The sequence below is a fragment of the Myodes glareolus genome, chromosome X (genome assembly GCF_982192425.1).
Source record: "Myodes glareolus chromosome X, mMyoGla1.1, whole genome shotgun sequence".
In the NCBI taxonomy this organism is placed as follows: Eukaryota; Metazoa; Chordata; class Mammalia; order Rodentia; family Cricetidae; genus Myodes; species Myodes glareolus.
Window position 1 is genome coordinate 82,624,948 of NC_142053.1, and position 17,509 is coordinate 82,642,456.

The window sequence follows — 17,509 nt, forward strand, 5'->3', positions numbered from 1 at the left end:
GCTTTGGAGCCTGTCCTGGAACACACTTTGTAGACCAGGCTTCTGCCTCCTGTGTGCTAGGATTAAAGGCGTGTACCACCACTGCCTGGCTAGAATTTCTTAATACACACATGCTTACCTCTATACACTTCTTTCCATCCCCTAGTACTATCCTCACAATATTTGGCATGAAAAGTACTTACATCTGGAACTGCCATCATTTTCTGAGTGACAATGTTATCCAGAATAAAAGAAAATGCTACTTGGTCATCATCGTCAAGTAAGGGGTTGATAGCTTTCTCTAAACGTGCCAACTTATCTTCTTTCTGAAATAGAGCAAAGCAAAATGAAGGCAGTTTTCCTGAAGTATGATCACCACAGAAAAGCTAAAGACAATTGAAAGTTCAGTTAGCTGCTTATGACTTTAGTTCTCCAAAATTTACCTCGGAATTATCTACTATTCAGTTTCAGGACAATCTAGTAAATGATACTTTAGCTAAAGGAACAATACAAAGGGACGTGTCAGAAAATCCCTTAAGTATTCTTTTTGTTTGTTTGTTTGAAACAGAGTTTCTCTGTATAATATAGCTCTGGCTGTCCTGGAACTCACTCTATAGACCAGGCTGGCCTTGAACCCACCTGCTTCTGCCTCCAGAGTACTGGGAATAAAGGCGTGTATCGCCACAGTTGGCTCCCTTAAGCATTCTAATCTCATTCTTTTTCCCCTATACTCCATTATTTATTTATTCATTTATTTTTACTCATTTTACATACCAGCCACAATTCCCCGCTCTCACCCCTCTTCCTGCACCCTGCAGCTCCCTAATCTCCCCCTATTCCACTCCTCCGAAAGGGTAAGGCCTCCCATGGGGAGTCAACAAAGTCTGGCACATTAAATTTAGGCATAATATCATATTCTTTTATAGCACCAAGAATAGAAAGCTCAAGACATCATTAATTTAGTTACAACAACAAAAACATGTTTGGCAAATTAGGCTTTAATAACGTTATCTTTTCTATAAAATGAATGTTGAGATTACAGAACATCATTACCATTAGTTAATTACTCTTTTTTTTTCCTAATAATATCCCAGGTGGGCTTCACATCCCATATACAACCCAGTTTGATTAGCAACTTGTACAAAGGAAACTGCTTTTTTTTCCCCCAGAAACAGGGTTTCTCTGTGTAACAGCCTTTAGCTGTCCTGAAACGACATGTAGCCCAGGCTGGCCTCGAACTCACAGAGATCCGCCTGCCTCTGCCTCCCAAGTGCTGGGATTAAAGGTGTGCACCACCACCTGGCTGTACAAAGGAAACTTAATCCAACAAATTCATTTCAGTCTATGTACTATAAAAATCTCTGTGTTCTCACCGCCTGTATCCTCAATCCTTAGTCTTGTTAGCCCCCTTTTTTGAGACAGGGTCTCTTAAGTCACAGGCTAACCTTGAACTTGATCTGTTGCCACAAATTATCTTGAATTTCTGATTCTCTTACCTCTACCTCCCTTGTGTACCAATACTGAATCTCTACATTGGTTATAGGACTTTAGCCTTCTAAATAGATATAAAGAGGAATGTAATTGGCAGGTGTTTTTGTTTTAATTTTGAAACAGAGTCTCAACATATATCCCAGGCTGGCCTGTAACTTTTGGTCATCTTGCCTCTGACACCCAAGTGCTGCCATTACAGGTATGTATTACTAGGCTCAGTTAATTGTGGCTTAAACATGTAATTTATGTTAATCAAGTTGAGAAAATTCTCCATGTTTATTAGTCATGTTCTCTTGTGAAATATCTATGTCAGTATCAACTTCATTATTATCTGTGCTTTTATAAATTTATAAGGTACCATAATCTTCTTTGATAAAAATAGCGGCTTATGGGGCTGGAGAGATGGTTCAGTGGTTAAGAACACTGACTGGTCTTCCAGAGGACCCAAATTCAATTCCTAGCAACCATATTGCAGCTCATAAATGTCTGTAACTCTGGTTCTAGGGGACCCAATATCCTCACACAGATATACACATAGGTAATACACCAATGAACATTAAAAAAGGAAAGAGTAGGGGTTTACAAAAGGACTGAGGCAGTAACTTAGTGGTTGAGAGCTTACTTAATAAGGCAAGACCCTGAGTTCAGTTTCTAGCACACAAAGAAAAGGGGGGAGCCCAAAATATTGAAAATACAGATTATCCTTTAATTTTTAATTACTTTTTAAAAATTAAACTGTCCCAGGGATGGAGAGATAGCTCAGCAGTTAAGAGCACTGACAATTCTTCCAAAGGACCTGGAAGAATTAGCACCCACATGGCAGCTAACAGCTGTCTGTAACTCCAAGACCTGACAAACATGCAGGCAAAACACCAATGCACATAAAATAAAAATAAATTATTGAAAAAAATTAAACTGTCTCTAGGCCTAGTGGCTCAGACAGACCTATAATCCTAGAACTCAGGAGGCTGAGGTTGAAGGAGCACCATGAATTTAAGGCCAACCTATTAGACACAGTGAGTTCCAAGCCAGTCTGAGCTAGATAAGGCACTAGCTCAAAAAGATTTTCTTCAATATGCCTCCCTGGTACAGCAATGAGTTGTAATGTGAGCTACAGGAGATCTCCTGGAAAGCCATTTTTGGCCATCCTTTCTAAAGTTACATAGGTTTGGGATCTTAATCCCAGCATGATTCCAGAGTAAACAATTTTTCTCTTTGAACTTGGCTTTCCCATCTTACAGGAGATAGTGTCTATATAATTTCTAAATCCCCATTTGTCAAATGTATCAATGATTTGTCATTCCCTCAGATATGGTTCTTTCTGTTAAATATATAGTTCCTAAACTCCACTACTCTCCACCTTCATATACTACAGCATTTTTTAAATCTACTTTGATTTTTAAGTCAAATTCTCATGTAGCTCAAGTTGCACTAGAACTCAGTATGTAGCTGTGGATGACTTTCGTTAAGCTCCTAACTTTCCTCTCAAGTGCTGGGATTACAGGTGTATGTCACTATGCCCACCACTTTCTCTTATCGTTAGTTCTTACCTCTTTGAGTTTTTCATCACAGAGATCCAGCATGGACTGAGAAATCTGAGTCAGTGAGTGTTTTGGCCCTATAGAGAATAAGAAATAGCCATTATAAGTGGGAAGCCCAAAGTTGCCACTTTAACACATTTACTCAAGAACCTAAAAGGTCCCAGGTGCCAGCCTAGTAACTGAGTTAGGTAGATATACCAGTTATTTCCTTTTTACTTTTTAAAGACAGAGTCCCTTGTATCCCAGACTGGTCTAGAACTCACTTCAGATCCTCCTGTCTTCACCTCCTTGGGATTACAGGTGTGTGCTACCACACCAGGTACAGACACCACCAGTCCTTACTTTATTTTTCAGTGCCCAATATATAATGGATAAACTATGAATGAATTTTAACTGCTTTTTAAAATTTATTTTTATTTTATGTGCATTGGTATTTTACCTGAACTGCCATGTGGGTGTTGGGAATTCAACCCAGGTCCTCTGAAAGAACAGCCAGTGCTCTTAGCCACTGAGCCATCTCTCCAGGCCCAAATTTAATTGTTTTTTTGTGTCCTCACATGCTTGTATTATAACTGTTTTTTTGTTTATTTTTTGAGATAGGGTCTCACTATGTAGCTCTGGCTGGCTCAGAAAGGAACTCTATATGCAGACAAGGGTAGCCTCAAACTCAGAGATCCACCTGCCTCTGTCTCTCTAGGGCTGGGAGTAAAGGCATGAGCCAGCTTTGTTGGGTCTTTTAAAACCTTGAAAATTACTCTATGGATGGAGAATGTGTTTGAGAATGGTAATATTCATTGGAACATTTAAAAAGAGATCATCTCAAACCCAAAAAGGACCTCCCCCCCTGCCAAAATCCCAAAATATTTCCATATAACTAATATTTCTTTTTTTGTTTGTTTTTCAGGACAGGATTTCTCTGTGTAGTCCTGGCTGTCCTAGAACTCACAATCGACCAGAGATCCTCCTGTCTCTGCCTTCCAAGTGCTGAGATTAAAGGCATGTATCATCACCACCCACCTTAACTAGTATTTCTTTTTTTTTCTTCGAAGATTTCTGCCTGCATGTTTGCCTGCATGCCAGAGAATATCAGATCTCATTATAGATGGTTGTGGGCCACCATGTGGTTGCTAGAAATTGAACTCAGGATCTACAGAAGAGCAGTCAGTGCTCTTAACATAAATGTTCACAGACGTACTGTTTATTAGTTTAAAAGTGGGTAAATTGAAAATTTTTATTAACTTAGTAAAAAAAAATTGCTATTATCCATACATTAGGATACAATAAGAAAATAAGCCAGGTATAGCAGTATATATCTGTAATTCCAGAAATTGGGAGATTGAAGCACTTGGATACCAAGTTTGAGGCTAGTCTGAGCTACATAGCAAGCTCAAGATTAGCCTGGGTATTTAGAGATCTTGTCTCAAAAAGGGAGGAATGGTGGTATCAAGGAATAAACTATAGCTAAAGTATTGAGGAGATGGGAGGAAAAAGAGGAAGGCCTTCTTATTTGGATTACTTAATCCAAATAAAGAATTTAATGCCAATGTTACTACCACACTATCATCAGCACTGACACGTAAGGAAGTCAGAAGAATGAATCACAGAGGTGACTGGAGAGATGGTTCAGCAGTTAAGAACAATGGTTGCTCTTCTAGAGGACTCGGGTTCAATTCCCTAGCATCCACATGGCAGCTCACAAATGTCTTTAACTCCTGTTCAGGGGATCTGACAGTCTCACACAGAAACACATGCAGGCAAAACACCAATGGACATAATAAATTAATTTTAAAGTGTGAAACATAGAAAGGAAGGATTATAGGGCTGCGAGAAACTTTCTTTTCTTGCCACTACTGGGGACTGAACCAAGGACCGCATGCATGCTGGTTAAGTTGCTTTACTGCTGAGCTGTATCCCCCAGTGGGGCTTTGCTTTAATTCTCTTTGTATTTCCTTCTGTTTTTCCATTTAGTACATTTTGTGTGTGTGTGTGCGTGTGTGTCTGTCTGCCTGTGTGTGTCTTGTGTGTAAATAAGCCATGACAAGTGAGTTGTCCTGACAATTTTTAAGAGTCAGTTCTTGATGGGCAGCAGCAGTGCACACTTTTAATCCGAGCACTCCGGAGGCAGATACGGGTGGATCTCTGTGAGTTCAAGGCTAGCCTGTTCTACAGGGCAAGTTCCAGGACAGCCAGGGCTACACAGAGAAATCCTGTCTCTAAAAACTGAAAAAGAAAATATTCTTGCTCCTTCAATATGCAGAAAGTTGAATTTACATATCCATCACAAAAAGAAAATTAGACTGAAATGAAAAAAATGAATTTATGCAAACTGATTTCTTCCTCCTATTTTTTGCTTTTTTTTAAATGTCAAAATGGGTATCTAGACCCTGTAACAAAAATGCAGACTGAGTTAAAACACACGAAACAAATATGGCTATAAGACTATCCTTTGTAGAGTGCACTAACACCACTACCTCTCCAACTTACATAGGTTTACTTTTCTGTACTCATCCCAATTGCTTCAACACAGACTTCAAATTCACCAGAGGATATATTAAAAATTAATAGTGGGAAGCTGAGTGTGGTAGAACATGGCTTTAATACTGGCACTCATTTGGGAGGCAGAGGCCAAAGTATTTCTGTGATTGAGGCCAGTCTGGTCTACATAGTGAGACCATGTCTTAAAAAAAAAAGGATTATATAATGCAACTAAAAAGAAGTAATACTTATTATATGACTGAAATGACTGCCTGATGTTCACACCCAAAAATGCACATTAGTCTTTTCATTCATTCTAATCTAATGAATTTAGAATCAGCAAGGGATAAGAATGTGAAAGGTAACCTTTTCAATCAAAGAACAAGGGACTGTTACCATTATAGGTTGCACTGTTTTTCACAATTAGTTCCAAATGCTCTCTGAATTCTTCCCGAGATGGATAGAGGCGTTTGCGCACATTTTCACGGAGTGTTTGTAGATCCATTGGCCGAGTGATGATTTTATAGTAGTCCTTTACAACCTTTGCATTAACTGGCGTATGGAAAGGGTATGTCTGTGGAAACAAGAGCCAGCACCATTTGTGAACAAAGAACACTGAAAGAGCCAATTACAACTTACTTGTTTACTAACTCTCAAATGAATTTTTTCAGATGTAGTAAATCTGCTTCTTGCATTAAGCTCTCTCTTTCTTCTTTCTTTCTTTCTTTCTCTCTCTCTCTTTCTTTCTTTCTTTCCACTTTTTGAGACAGAGTTTCTTTGTGTAGCCTTGGCTATTCTAACACTGTAGACCAGGCAGGCCTCAAACTCACACATAGTCCTCCACAAGAGCAATATGTATTCTTAACCACTGAGCTGTCTTTCTAGCTCCATATATGCTAGACACTTATGGAATGTAAAATTCTTATAAGACATACAAGTAAGTGGTGGCACACGCCTTTAATCCCAGCACTCGGGAGGCAGAGGCAGGCGGATCTCTGTGAGTTGGAGGCCAGCCTGGTCTACAAGAGCTAGTTCCAGGACAGTCTCCTACAGAGAAACACTGTCTTGAAAAAAACGAAATGAAACCAAACCAAAACAAAACAAAAAAAGACATACAAGTTTGAAGCTGGATAGATGGTTCAGTGGCTATAATAGTATATTAAGCTCTTCCAGAGGATCTGAGTTTGGTTCTCAAGTCCTATGTCTGGGGACTCACAACCTCTGTAACTTTGGTTCCAGGTTACTCAATGGCTCGGACCTCTAAGGGAACTTGCATATGCATAATAGACATACATGTATACACATAATTTTAAAAAATTATTCTTGCTACTTTAATACTCTGAAAGTTGAATACACATACCCATCACAAAAAGAAACACTGCATTGAAACCAGAAAAAACTAGCTTTATATCCTCTTATAACTCATGTATCCTTTTGCCTACATTCTGTCCTTCATTCCCTAATATTGCATTAAACAATTTAAAAATAGACAAAACCCCAAAGAATTAGGGGTTTCAGATACACAGGTATATGCACTAGGGCCATCTACCTGAAGTAACAGAAAAAACAAAGGGTCTTGGTTTTTCTATTCTATACAGATCTAATGTAATGAACTCACATTTGGAAGATCTCTCATGTCATTGATGATAGACTCCAAGATAGATGACAGTGTTACCATAGGGTCTGTCCGGCGCCGATGGATGGATTTATGAGGTCTCTAAAACAAAACAAAAACAAGAAACCAGAATGCTTTAGATAAACTCCCCCCCAAAAACCCAGTATTTTTCAAATATACTGATACATTTTAGAAAACTTCAATAAAGCAAGACTTGGAGGGCTTAAGCCTTAATCCCAACAATTAGGAAGCTAAGGTAGGAGGACTGCTAAAAATTGAAAACCAGCCTAGAGTACATAGTAAGTTCTAGACCATCCTGGACTAGAGGGAGATTCAATCTTAAAAGCAAAGTTTGGAGGGGGGACAAGCTGAAGAGATGGCTCAGTGGTTAAGGACCCTTGCTACTTTTGCAAAGGACCTAGGTTCAGATCCTAGCACCCACATAGTGACTTACAACTAAAACCATAGTGCGTTCTCTTCTGGGCTCTACTGGCATCAGGTATATACATAGTGCACTTATATACATGTAGAAAAAAAAAATTCATGCACATCAAAGAGGGGCAGGGCAATGAGGTGGCTCAGTGGGTAACGGCACTTGCCATACAAGATAGAGACCATAACTTGATCTCCAGGCTCCATGTAAAGAGAGAACTAACATCACAAGTTCTCTGACTTCCATGTTTGCATCATAGTACATATACAGATGAATACATACATAATAAACAAACAAAAAAATAAATTTTAGCCAGGCAGTGGTGGCGCATGCATTTAATCCCAGCACTCGGGAGGCAGAGGTAGGTGGATCTCTGTGAGTTCGAGGCCAGCCTGGTCTACAAGAGCTAGGTCTAGGACAGCCTCTAAAGCTACAGAGAAACCCTGCCTCGAAAAACCAAAATAAATAAATAAATAAATAAATAAATAAATAAATAAATTTATTTAAAGCTGGGTAAAGGCGCATGCCTCTTTATCCCAGTAGTTGGAAGGCAGAGGCAGGCAGATTGCTGGGTTCAAGATCAACCTGATCTACAGAATGAGTTCAAAGAAAACCCCGGGGTTACACAGAGAAATCCTGTCTCAAAAACCCAAAATAATAAATAAATTTTAATAAGTCATTTAATGAACAATGCACATAATTCTCAAGGAACAGACATAAGAAATATCTGACACAGTCATGTCACAGAAAGCTAGGGGAATCCATCTGATATGAAGACAATGCAGATACTCACATTCAAATAGTCACAGTGAACAGTGGTTCCAACTCGACGTTTTTTCTTGGGAGGAAGTTGTTGTTTAGGAAACTTCAGGACCAGAGATTTTCTGCGAACCTCATCAGCACTGCAATCAGTAACATTGCCACAGCATGTTATTTATAGTTCCCCGAAATAGAATAGAGAGATGAGATGGCTTAATAAAAGGAGCCTGGACACCTCAGAGAAATGGTCAATTTTAAGTCTGAGACAAGAAAAGTTTTCAACATCTTGTACCAGAAAGCAAATGTTTTCTCAAAGATTTACAGGATCATTTCAAAACCACAGATCTGAAGGACCTGAGAGATGGCTCAGCAGTTAAAAGTGTTAACGGCTCTTTCAAAGAACCTGAGTTTAATTCCTAGCACCTATATGACAGCTCTCATAACGATCTGTTAATTCTAATTACAGGGGATCCAACTCTCTCTTCTGGTCTCTGTGAACACCAGGTATTTGTCTGCATGTATGCACACACATACATGCAGGCAAAATATTCATAAAATGAAAATAAATATTTTAAAAACTACCATAAGATCTGGCTTAAATGAGTCAAATTTGGGGGAAAATGCATTAAATTTATATAGGAAGAATTTCAGAATTCACAGTAATATATTAAAATAGATAGGATGAAGTTTTCTTTATCAAAAATACCAGTTAAAATAGAGGAATTCTAGAATTAGAAAAACCACCACTTTATAAGAACCAATTAAATAATTTGGCAATGATCATAAATAGCTCTAAAACCAGTGAAACTGCTGTGCTCAATGATGTGGTAAATACATAATATCAACTAGGTAGTTTATTAACTGTCTAGTTAAAAATATTTACTGTGAGTCTAATCAGTAGAAAACAAAGTGGGTTGTTCCTCCCTCGGAGTCCCTCATAATGTTGAGCATTTTCATTTTTTAAAATAAATATTTGTTTTACTTAAAACAAAATCTAAAAAGTGGGGTATTTTGTGAGACAATTATTCTTTATGCTGCTAAAAAAATCAATGTCATAAAAAGTACAAAAATAAGTAGTGAGGACAATTTTAGATTTTGACAGATTTGAAACACACTTATGTCTAAACTGGGATTGTATCCATAATTAGGAAATGAGCCAAAGGACAATGAGATGACTTGGGTAATTTGAATAAAAATGCCTGAGCATTGCAAACTACTAAATTAGTGCTATTTCTTAGGTTATGATAATAGTACCATGCCTTACAATCCAATTCTTAGAAGATGTGTGTGTTTGCAGTGAACTGTCATGATATCTGAAATTTACTTCTCAGTGGTTCAGATTACAAACATTTGAGGTATACAAAGAAAGATTAAGCAAATGTGGAAAAGGTGAACAGGTGAGTTTAGAATACTTCAATTGTGAACTTTCAACTATTCAATAGGTTTATAACTTGTTTAGCTGCTTTTCTTTTTTGTTTTTTTGAGACAGGGTTTTTCTGTGTAGCCCTGGCTATCCTGGAACTCACTTTGTAGAGCCAGTCTGGACTGGAACGTAGAGATTCACCTGTTTCTCTGCCTCCAAAGTGCTGGGATTAAAGGTGTGCACCACCTGGATCAGTTTATAATTTTTAAAATGGGAATCTTTTTTCCAAGACAGGGTTACTCTGTGTTAACAGTCCTGGCTGTCCTGGAACTCTGCAGTCACTCTATAGACTAGTCTGGACTCGAACTCACTGAGCTCCACCTGCCTTCACCTCCCAAATGCTGGGATTAAAGGCGTGCACCACCACCGTCCGGCTTAAAAATGGGAAAATTTTTAACATCTCCATTTTTATCTATTAAATTCTCTAAGGGCAAGATTGGGCATAAGCACAGTCTGCTCTTTATAGTCTCTCATTTTATCTTAACTACCCACATGCCAGGTGTGGCACTCCAAACCTGTAATCGTAGCTACATGGGAGGCTGAGAAAGAAAATTTTAAGCTTGAGGCCAACCTGTGTAATTTAACAAAACTTTCAAAAATTTGTGCAAGGGTTTGAGGACATATGGCTCAGAGACAGAACACTTGCCCACTGTGCCTACCAGTACCACAAAAAAAAAAAAAACCAAGCAAAACAAAACAGAAGAGAAACACTACTGTGGTAAGGATATTTATGTAAATACTAAGACTTAGCCAGGCTTGGCAGCGCATGCCTGTAATCCCAGCATTTAGGAGGCAGAGATGGGCGAATCTCAGAAATTGAGGCCAGCCTGGTGTATAGAGTTAGTTCCAGAACAGCTGGGGCTATGTAGAGACTCTATAAAAATTAACTCCCTTGCCCCTTTACAAATACTTAAGACTCAAAACACAGAATGTAAAAAGGAAAGTAGTAAGCCCTAATGATCACTGCAGTTTTGATTACTGGCATAAATTACTAATTATAATCCAAAATTTCTGCAACACTTAGTTCCACTTCAGAGAACAATCACATCACATTTTTACTCCTGCCAACCATCATCATCAACCTTCAACCGATCTCTGCTATAGCACTCCCTGCTTGCTATCCCTTACCTCTCAATTAGCTGTTTCCCCAAAACGATCTTGGTCCCTTCAACCTTGATAAGTTCTTCATTATCATTATGAATGACTGTCTTTTCTAGCTCTTCCTCCTGTTCCTCTGTCATGGCAACAGGGTTAGAAGGTGGAGCATTTGTTTGATAATAAAGAGGGCAGAATTTGTTTGTCCTCATGTGCCCGATGGCACCACATGCTCCACATTTCAGCTGCAACAGAAAAAAATAAAAACAAAAAAACTCACAACATGTTAGAGGTAAACAGGCTCAACCATGTCAAAAGTAGAAAGAAATGTATATGGAACTGGGGAGAAACAAGGGTAGACATCATTTTATAGAAAACTGGTTTGGAAAGCTTAAGGTACAGAGCTATTAAGTAGCAAAACCAAACTCAGATATGCTGTATCCAAGTTCACAGTTGCTTCCATTGAAGCAGTTACCTTATCTTATGGTGTACATTACATAGTAGTACATGGAATCTTTAACCTAAGTGATGCAAAACAACCTGGATGCTATGTATTGTTTTTTTCCTTTCCATTTTTTTGTTTTTCAAGACAGGGTTTCTCTGTAGCTTTGGAGCTTGTCCTGGAACTTGTAGACCAGGTTGGCCTCGAACTCACAGAGATCCACCTGCCTCTGCCTCCTGAGTGCTGGGATTAAAGGCGTGTGCCACCACCGCCTGACTAGTCTTTTTCTAATTTCTTTTGTTTTTAAAGACTTTTTGGGTTATGTGTATCGGTGTGTATAGGTATATGAGCAACTGCGAGCAATTACAATGAAGAGATTGTTTCGAGTCTCAGAAGCGACTCTGGACTTTTAAAGCGCTGTGAGGCTGAAAAACCACGGGGACTTTCAAAGTTGAAGTACATGTATTTTGCACTATGATACAGCTCCTAGCCTATGAGTGCCAGGGGCTGGAATGCGGCGGTTGTATGAGAACGTTCCCCATAGGCTCATGTGCTTGAATACTTGGTCTCCACTTGGTAGAACTCTTTGGGGAGGATTAGGAAGGCAGCCGTGTTGGAGGAGGTATGCACTAGCAGTGGGCCTTGAGCTCTCAAAAGACCTGTGCTAGTCCCTCTGCATTTCTATGCCTTCTATTGCGGATCAAGATGCGAGCTCTCAGCTGTTCCTCACACCACACCCTTGCTCTGCTACCATGGACTCTAATCTTCTGCAACTGTAAGGTCAGTTAGACACTTTCTCTTATAAACTGTCTTGATTATGGTGTCTTGGCATGGCAATAGAAGAGTAACTAAAACATGCTCCCTTGCATGTGGCCTCATGGGGTGCTAATGGATGTAAGGAGTGGAACATTAACCGAAGTAGGACTCCCTCTATGCACCTATGAGGAAGTCACCATCTATGCTGGGGGATAATTTAGTGATATGGCTATTTTACACACCCACAGTCTTGTTACTAACCCTTCATCCATGCTCCCATAAGTAAGCCCAGTAAATCCACTGACTGCCCCAGCCAGACTTGGATGGAATGGTAACTCTGGACTATGACTTGTGTACATCTTTCAAGGAACAGTTCGCGCAGCCCAAATCATCATCTCTGTATCTTCGAGGGGAAGGTATTACAGAACACCAAGTTCTACCAGATTAATTAATAAGTGAATACATGACTAAAAGCAAAAGGTCTGGATATAAGATCATGTGATCTGTTGGTAGAATGTGCTGGATGCCAGTTTGAGCAGCTTTCCACTGAATCTGTTCCACTAGAAAGCTGTTTTCTCAGGAGAAATTCCTGCCTGCAAACCCCTGTCTATAAGAGCACAGCTATCACAGCTTCTTTCCAGAGAGGCGAACTGCTGCTTGGAGATTATAGCGCAGAGGTTTGTCTCCTAGGAGCGCTTGTGCACTTCTATTCTTCCAGCAATGGTCAGCAAAGAAAACCCAACCTTTCGAAAGTTTCTTCTTTCATATATACCTTGTCTAATATGTAGTAGATATCAAATAAATATTTGTGGAGTAAATTACTAGATAATAAAAGATAGGGAGTAAATAGATAAATACATAGAAGCTTTTAATGAAAAAAGAGACCTTTTATGTATGTGTATTGGTGTGTATATGTGCAACTGTGTGCACAAGCACCTACTGAGGCCAGAAGGGAGGTGTTAGATCCTTTGAAGCTGGAGCTACAAGTGCTTTTGAACCATCCAATATAAAGTGTTAAGATCTAAACCCCAGGCCTCTGATGCAGTAAGTACTCTTAACCACTGAGCCACTTGTCCAGCTCTTCCCTTAAAAAGCTACCATTTTAAAAAAGCATTATAAGGTTAGGGAAGTAGCTCAGCAGTAAACCTAGCAGGTCCTGGGTCTGATGCCCAATAACAAAGGTAAATGAATATAAATAAAATGTACCAAACCTAACCAACTCCTAGAGGAAAGTGAGATAGAGAGAGAGAGAGAGAGAGAGAGAGAGAGAGAGAGAGAGAGAGAGAGAGAGAGAGAGAATGAATATGTGAGTGAGTAAGTGAGTGAGTTTTCTTTCTGAGGGCCTCATGTAGCCCAGGGGAGCCTGAATTCACTAAGTAGATTTGTTCCTGATTCTCCTGCTTCAGTTTCCCTGGTACTGGAACTGCAGGTGTTGTTACATATAATATAACCCAGTGTTCCACAATATTGCTTCCATTTCCAATAACTAAAGATGGCAAAAACTGAGGGAAAAGTTATGCTACCTTCCTTTGCTTTGTTAGTGGTGATCATATCATTAAACATTTTTTCTTTTCCTTTTCAAGACAGGGTCTCTATGTGTTTCAAGCTCACAATCCTGTGGCAGCCTATCAAGTACTAGAATTACATTGTGTCCGACAACACCTGGCTATAGTATACTTACTTTTAGGTCAGGGCGCTCCTTCATTTTTTTGGGCTTTTTCTCAGGAGGGCCCTTTAGCTTCTCCTTTTCTTGGTTTCGTTTAAGTCTCCTCAATTGCTCTTGAATCCTCCGCCGTTCTTTTCGCATCTCTTCTCTATGTTGCTCATCAAAAAGGGCAAATTTTCGACTGAATAAGAAGAGAAAAAAATACAACAGGACCATAAGCAACCTAAATCAAGATGATAACCCTGAAAGCTATCATCTCAGAATATAAGTAATTCATCCAGGCTGAAATGAAATAAACTGCCTGCCATCTTCATGTTCCTTGACAGTCAGTCTTCCACATGTATAAAATAACATCTCTCAGTCTAAGTCCTAAATGATCATTAAGACTTTGCTTTTGATTTTTGAGACAATGTTTTACAGCTCAGACTGTCTAGAACCCACGTTCCTTCTGCTGAATCCTCCCAAGTCCTGGTTTTACAGGAATGATTTTTGCAAAGGCAAATCACCATAATCCAAACATAGCAAGCTAGTTATTTTCCCAGTGATTTAGTTCTGTTCAAATCCAAAGATCTAAAGGCAAGAAGGTTCTAAACAACAGCAGATTTCCAGGGATAACAATATATATTCCTATCACTACAACTCATACATATATGTTGTTTCCATTATTTTTCCTGCCACACTCAAAAGAGGCACATCAAACTCACATGAATTCCTCATCTTTTGTAGTACGTATGCGCACATAAGCATCAATAACAGCTGGTTTTCGGACTGTCTCACAACGAACATACTCCTTCCCCTCTTCATCTCGAAATGTTCGATAAATCTTGAGACAGCGGCCAGTGGCAGAAGAGTTAAGGCTAGTCACTGAAGCTGTGTCATCATCTCTGTGATTATTTCCTGTGGCTGCTGAGCCTGCTGCTGCAAGATAGAAAACAATTTCCAAACATTTCCTCTAAAATTCAAATGGCTACTTTTTTGGAGTTGGAGACAGTCAACATACCACAAAACCCTGGTTCTATTAAAAGCAGAGAGTTGTTAATAGCTAAAAAAACACCATGATTTGCCCTTTCCTGACTTCTTTTAACTACTGCCAATTTCCATTTTTATAAATACAAACATTCTAGATATACCTCAAAGTATTATGTTTGCTATTGGAGACAGAGAAGCAATAGTTATACTTTTATTCCTCTGAATAGCAGTGACAGAAAATTCTTAGCAGCAAACAGTTGAGGAAAACATCTAAGCAAGGACTCAGGAGGAATAAATAAGCCCAGCGCATGTTTCTCAAATTTTAATATGAATAGAAAACATCTGGGGATCTTGTAAAAATGTAGACTGTGGCGCACGCCTTTAATCCCAGCACTCGCCTTTAATCCCAGCACTCGGGAGGCAGAAGCAGGCGGATCTCTGTGAGTTTGAGGCCAGCCTGGTCTACAAGAGCTAGTTCCAGGACAGGCTCGAAAGCTACAGAGAAACCGTGTCTCGAAAAACCAAAAAAAAAAAAAACGTAGAATAAACTCAGTAGGTATGGAGAGATGATTCAAGATGATTTTGCCTTTGGCGCATGCCTTTAATCCCAGTACACAGGAGGCAGAGGCAGGCGGATCTCTGTGAATTCAAGGCCAGCCTAGTCTACAGAGCAAGTTCCAGGATAGCTAGAGCTACAGAGAGAGACATAGTCTCAAAAACAAACAAACAAAACAAACACAAAAAGCCATGTATCTTTACAAAGCCAGGAAAACAAAATTATACAAAACTTTATAGAGATGGACAAACAAAAGTAAGACTAGTATAAATGAAAATGGTCACATTAATCTTCATCCTCAGACTTCATCCTCTCAGTAACAACATCCACTGCCTGCTTGATATCTATTACCAGAGGAATCACGGGGACTTTGCTATCCATTATCCTCAGTCTGCAATTATTGGATGATTTTTAGCACTTTTTGGATCTAAGCTTCCTTTAAGAATCTTCTGAAAGCCATGAATCTTCTCAGAAAATTGCCTATCTGCATAGGATTTTAAATATAAATTCAGAGACTTCAAAGACAACCTGACAAATTCATCTAGAAACTCTCCATTTTATTTATTTATTTATTTATTTACTTACTTGCATACGTATGTATGCATGGTTTGTTTTGAAGACAGGGTCTCACTATGTAGCCCAGGTAGGCCTTCAAATCAAGAGTCTCTGCCTCACTCTCCAAGTGTTAAGATTACAGGTATGTGCCACCACACCAAGCCAGATCCTTCCTGTATTTTTTAAAACTGTTACGCTGGAGGATGAATTCCCAGAAAGCTGATAGCAATGGTAGCCCTGGCATGGCCAGGTACCTGGACTCAGAAAGAGGAAGCAGTCGACTGGCAGCATCTCTTCAAATTTTTTTCCTCACAGAGTGGAGTCCAGTTTGAAGAAATCTCTCTACCTCATCTACAGGTTTCTCTATACTCATTTCTTACTTTTTCTCCAGCTTGGACTCAAGTCTGCACTTATCCAAGCTCCATTTTTGATCCCTTTCTTTACTTGTCTGAGAAGCCCCCTCACCCAGTAGCATCCGTTGTAGTTCCTTCCGCTCCTGCTCCTCCCGTTCACGAGATAGCTGAGAGCTCGTTTTCTTGTTTTGCAGCATGTTCTCAATGTTCTTTCCCATTTCCTCAAAGTCACTGTCTTCAGCTGAGCTGCTGTCTGTGTCAGTTGATAAGACTTCAGTTGATGACAAAACCCTAGCAAGAGAGGAAAAAAGTTAAAGAGCAGTGTAGAAAGAAGTAGGATTGGAGAAATAGAAAATTGAGAAATCAACCTTAAAAAGATAAATTCAGAATCCATAAAGCCATGAAACCTGTAACAGAAAAACTACATCTTCCTAGACAATTCACAGATTTGCAATATTGCAGTAATTCTTTCAGAATAACTGGGGGGAAAAAAGCTAAGAAAGTAGCACACACAGGCTTTTTTTTTTTTCGAAATAGCGTTTCTCTGCAGCTTTGGGGCAGGATTTTGTCTGTCTGTCTGTCTGTCTATCTATCTATTGACTTTTTGAGATAGGGCATCTCTGTGTAACAGTCCTAGCTGTCCTGGAACTAGCTCTTGTAGACCAGGTTGGCCTTGAACTCACAGAGATCCACCTGCCTCTGCTTCCCAAGTGCTGGGATTAAAGGCATGTGCCACCACACAGGCCAGTTTTTAAAAATTTTCTTAAAAGAGACTGTTTGCTCTCTCCACTCCCTACTCCAGATATGCGTTGAATTGTTTATCCTTCTTGCCTCAGCCTTCCAAGTCCTGCTCAGCTCTCCAGTACACTACAACATTTAGATTCATGGATCTTTTCCTATCACATTGCTATTATTTCATAATAAGTCACTAGAGGAAAAAAAATAAAACCATTATCACACTTAAAACTTACAGGCCCAGGCAAAGTAGGCTACAAGAACTGCCACTGAACCGAGATCAAGCTTAGCATTTAATGACATTCAAAGTTTTTGCTAAATTACTTTGAAAACAGTAGGTTCAATAGGCATGATGGCACATGCTTATAATCCCAGCACCCAGGAGGCAAAGACTAGAGGACTGCCAAAGGCTTGAAACCAACATGGGCTACATGGCAAGATCCTGTCTCAAAAAAGTAGCTTTAAAAAAGTTGTGTGTGGTGGTACATCCCCTTAATCCCAGCACTCAGGAGGCAAAAATGCAGGTTCAGGCCAACTGGGTCTCCATAGTGAATTCCAGGTCAGCTAGAATTACATAGTGAAACCTTGTTTTTAAAAAAAACAGGAACAGATACTCTGGCAGTATTATTACAGACAGTGCCTGGTATTTCAAATACCCAACCACTT

The 17,509-nt window shown here is 39.4% G+C and overlaps 1 protein-coding gene across 5 annotated transcripts in view; it reads right to left on the minus strand.

Annotated features, from left to right (window-relative positions):
* Taf1 (TATA-box binding protein associated factor 1) overlaps positions 1-17,509 on the minus strand; it is a 69,393-nt gene that overhangs the window by 20,292 nt on the left and 31,592 nt on the right. For 4 of the 5 annotated variants that reach the window (XM_048417742.3, XM_048417738.3, XM_048417741.3 and 1 more), the window contains exons 22-30: positions 16,221-16,399; positions 14,380-14,593; positions 13,691-13,856; positions 10,845-11,056; positions 8,328-8,436; positions 7,105-7,203; positions 5,883-6,060; positions 3,021-3,088; positions 183-305 (exon numbers count right to left, since the gene is read on the minus strand). In XM_048417742.3, the coding sequence (XP_048273699.1) occupies positions 183-305; positions 3,021-3,088; positions 5,883-6,060; positions 7,105-7,203; positions 8,328-8,436; positions 10,845-11,056; positions 13,691-13,856; positions 14,380-14,593; positions 16,221-16,399 (1,348 nt within the window). The remainder of the gene's footprint in view (positions 1-182; positions 306-3,020; positions 3,089-5,882; positions 6,061-7,104; positions 7,204-8,327; positions 8,437-10,844; positions 11,057-13,690; positions 13,857-14,379; positions 14,594-16,220; positions 16,400-17,509) is intronic. The other variant, XM_085684723.2, reaches the window with a different exon arrangement.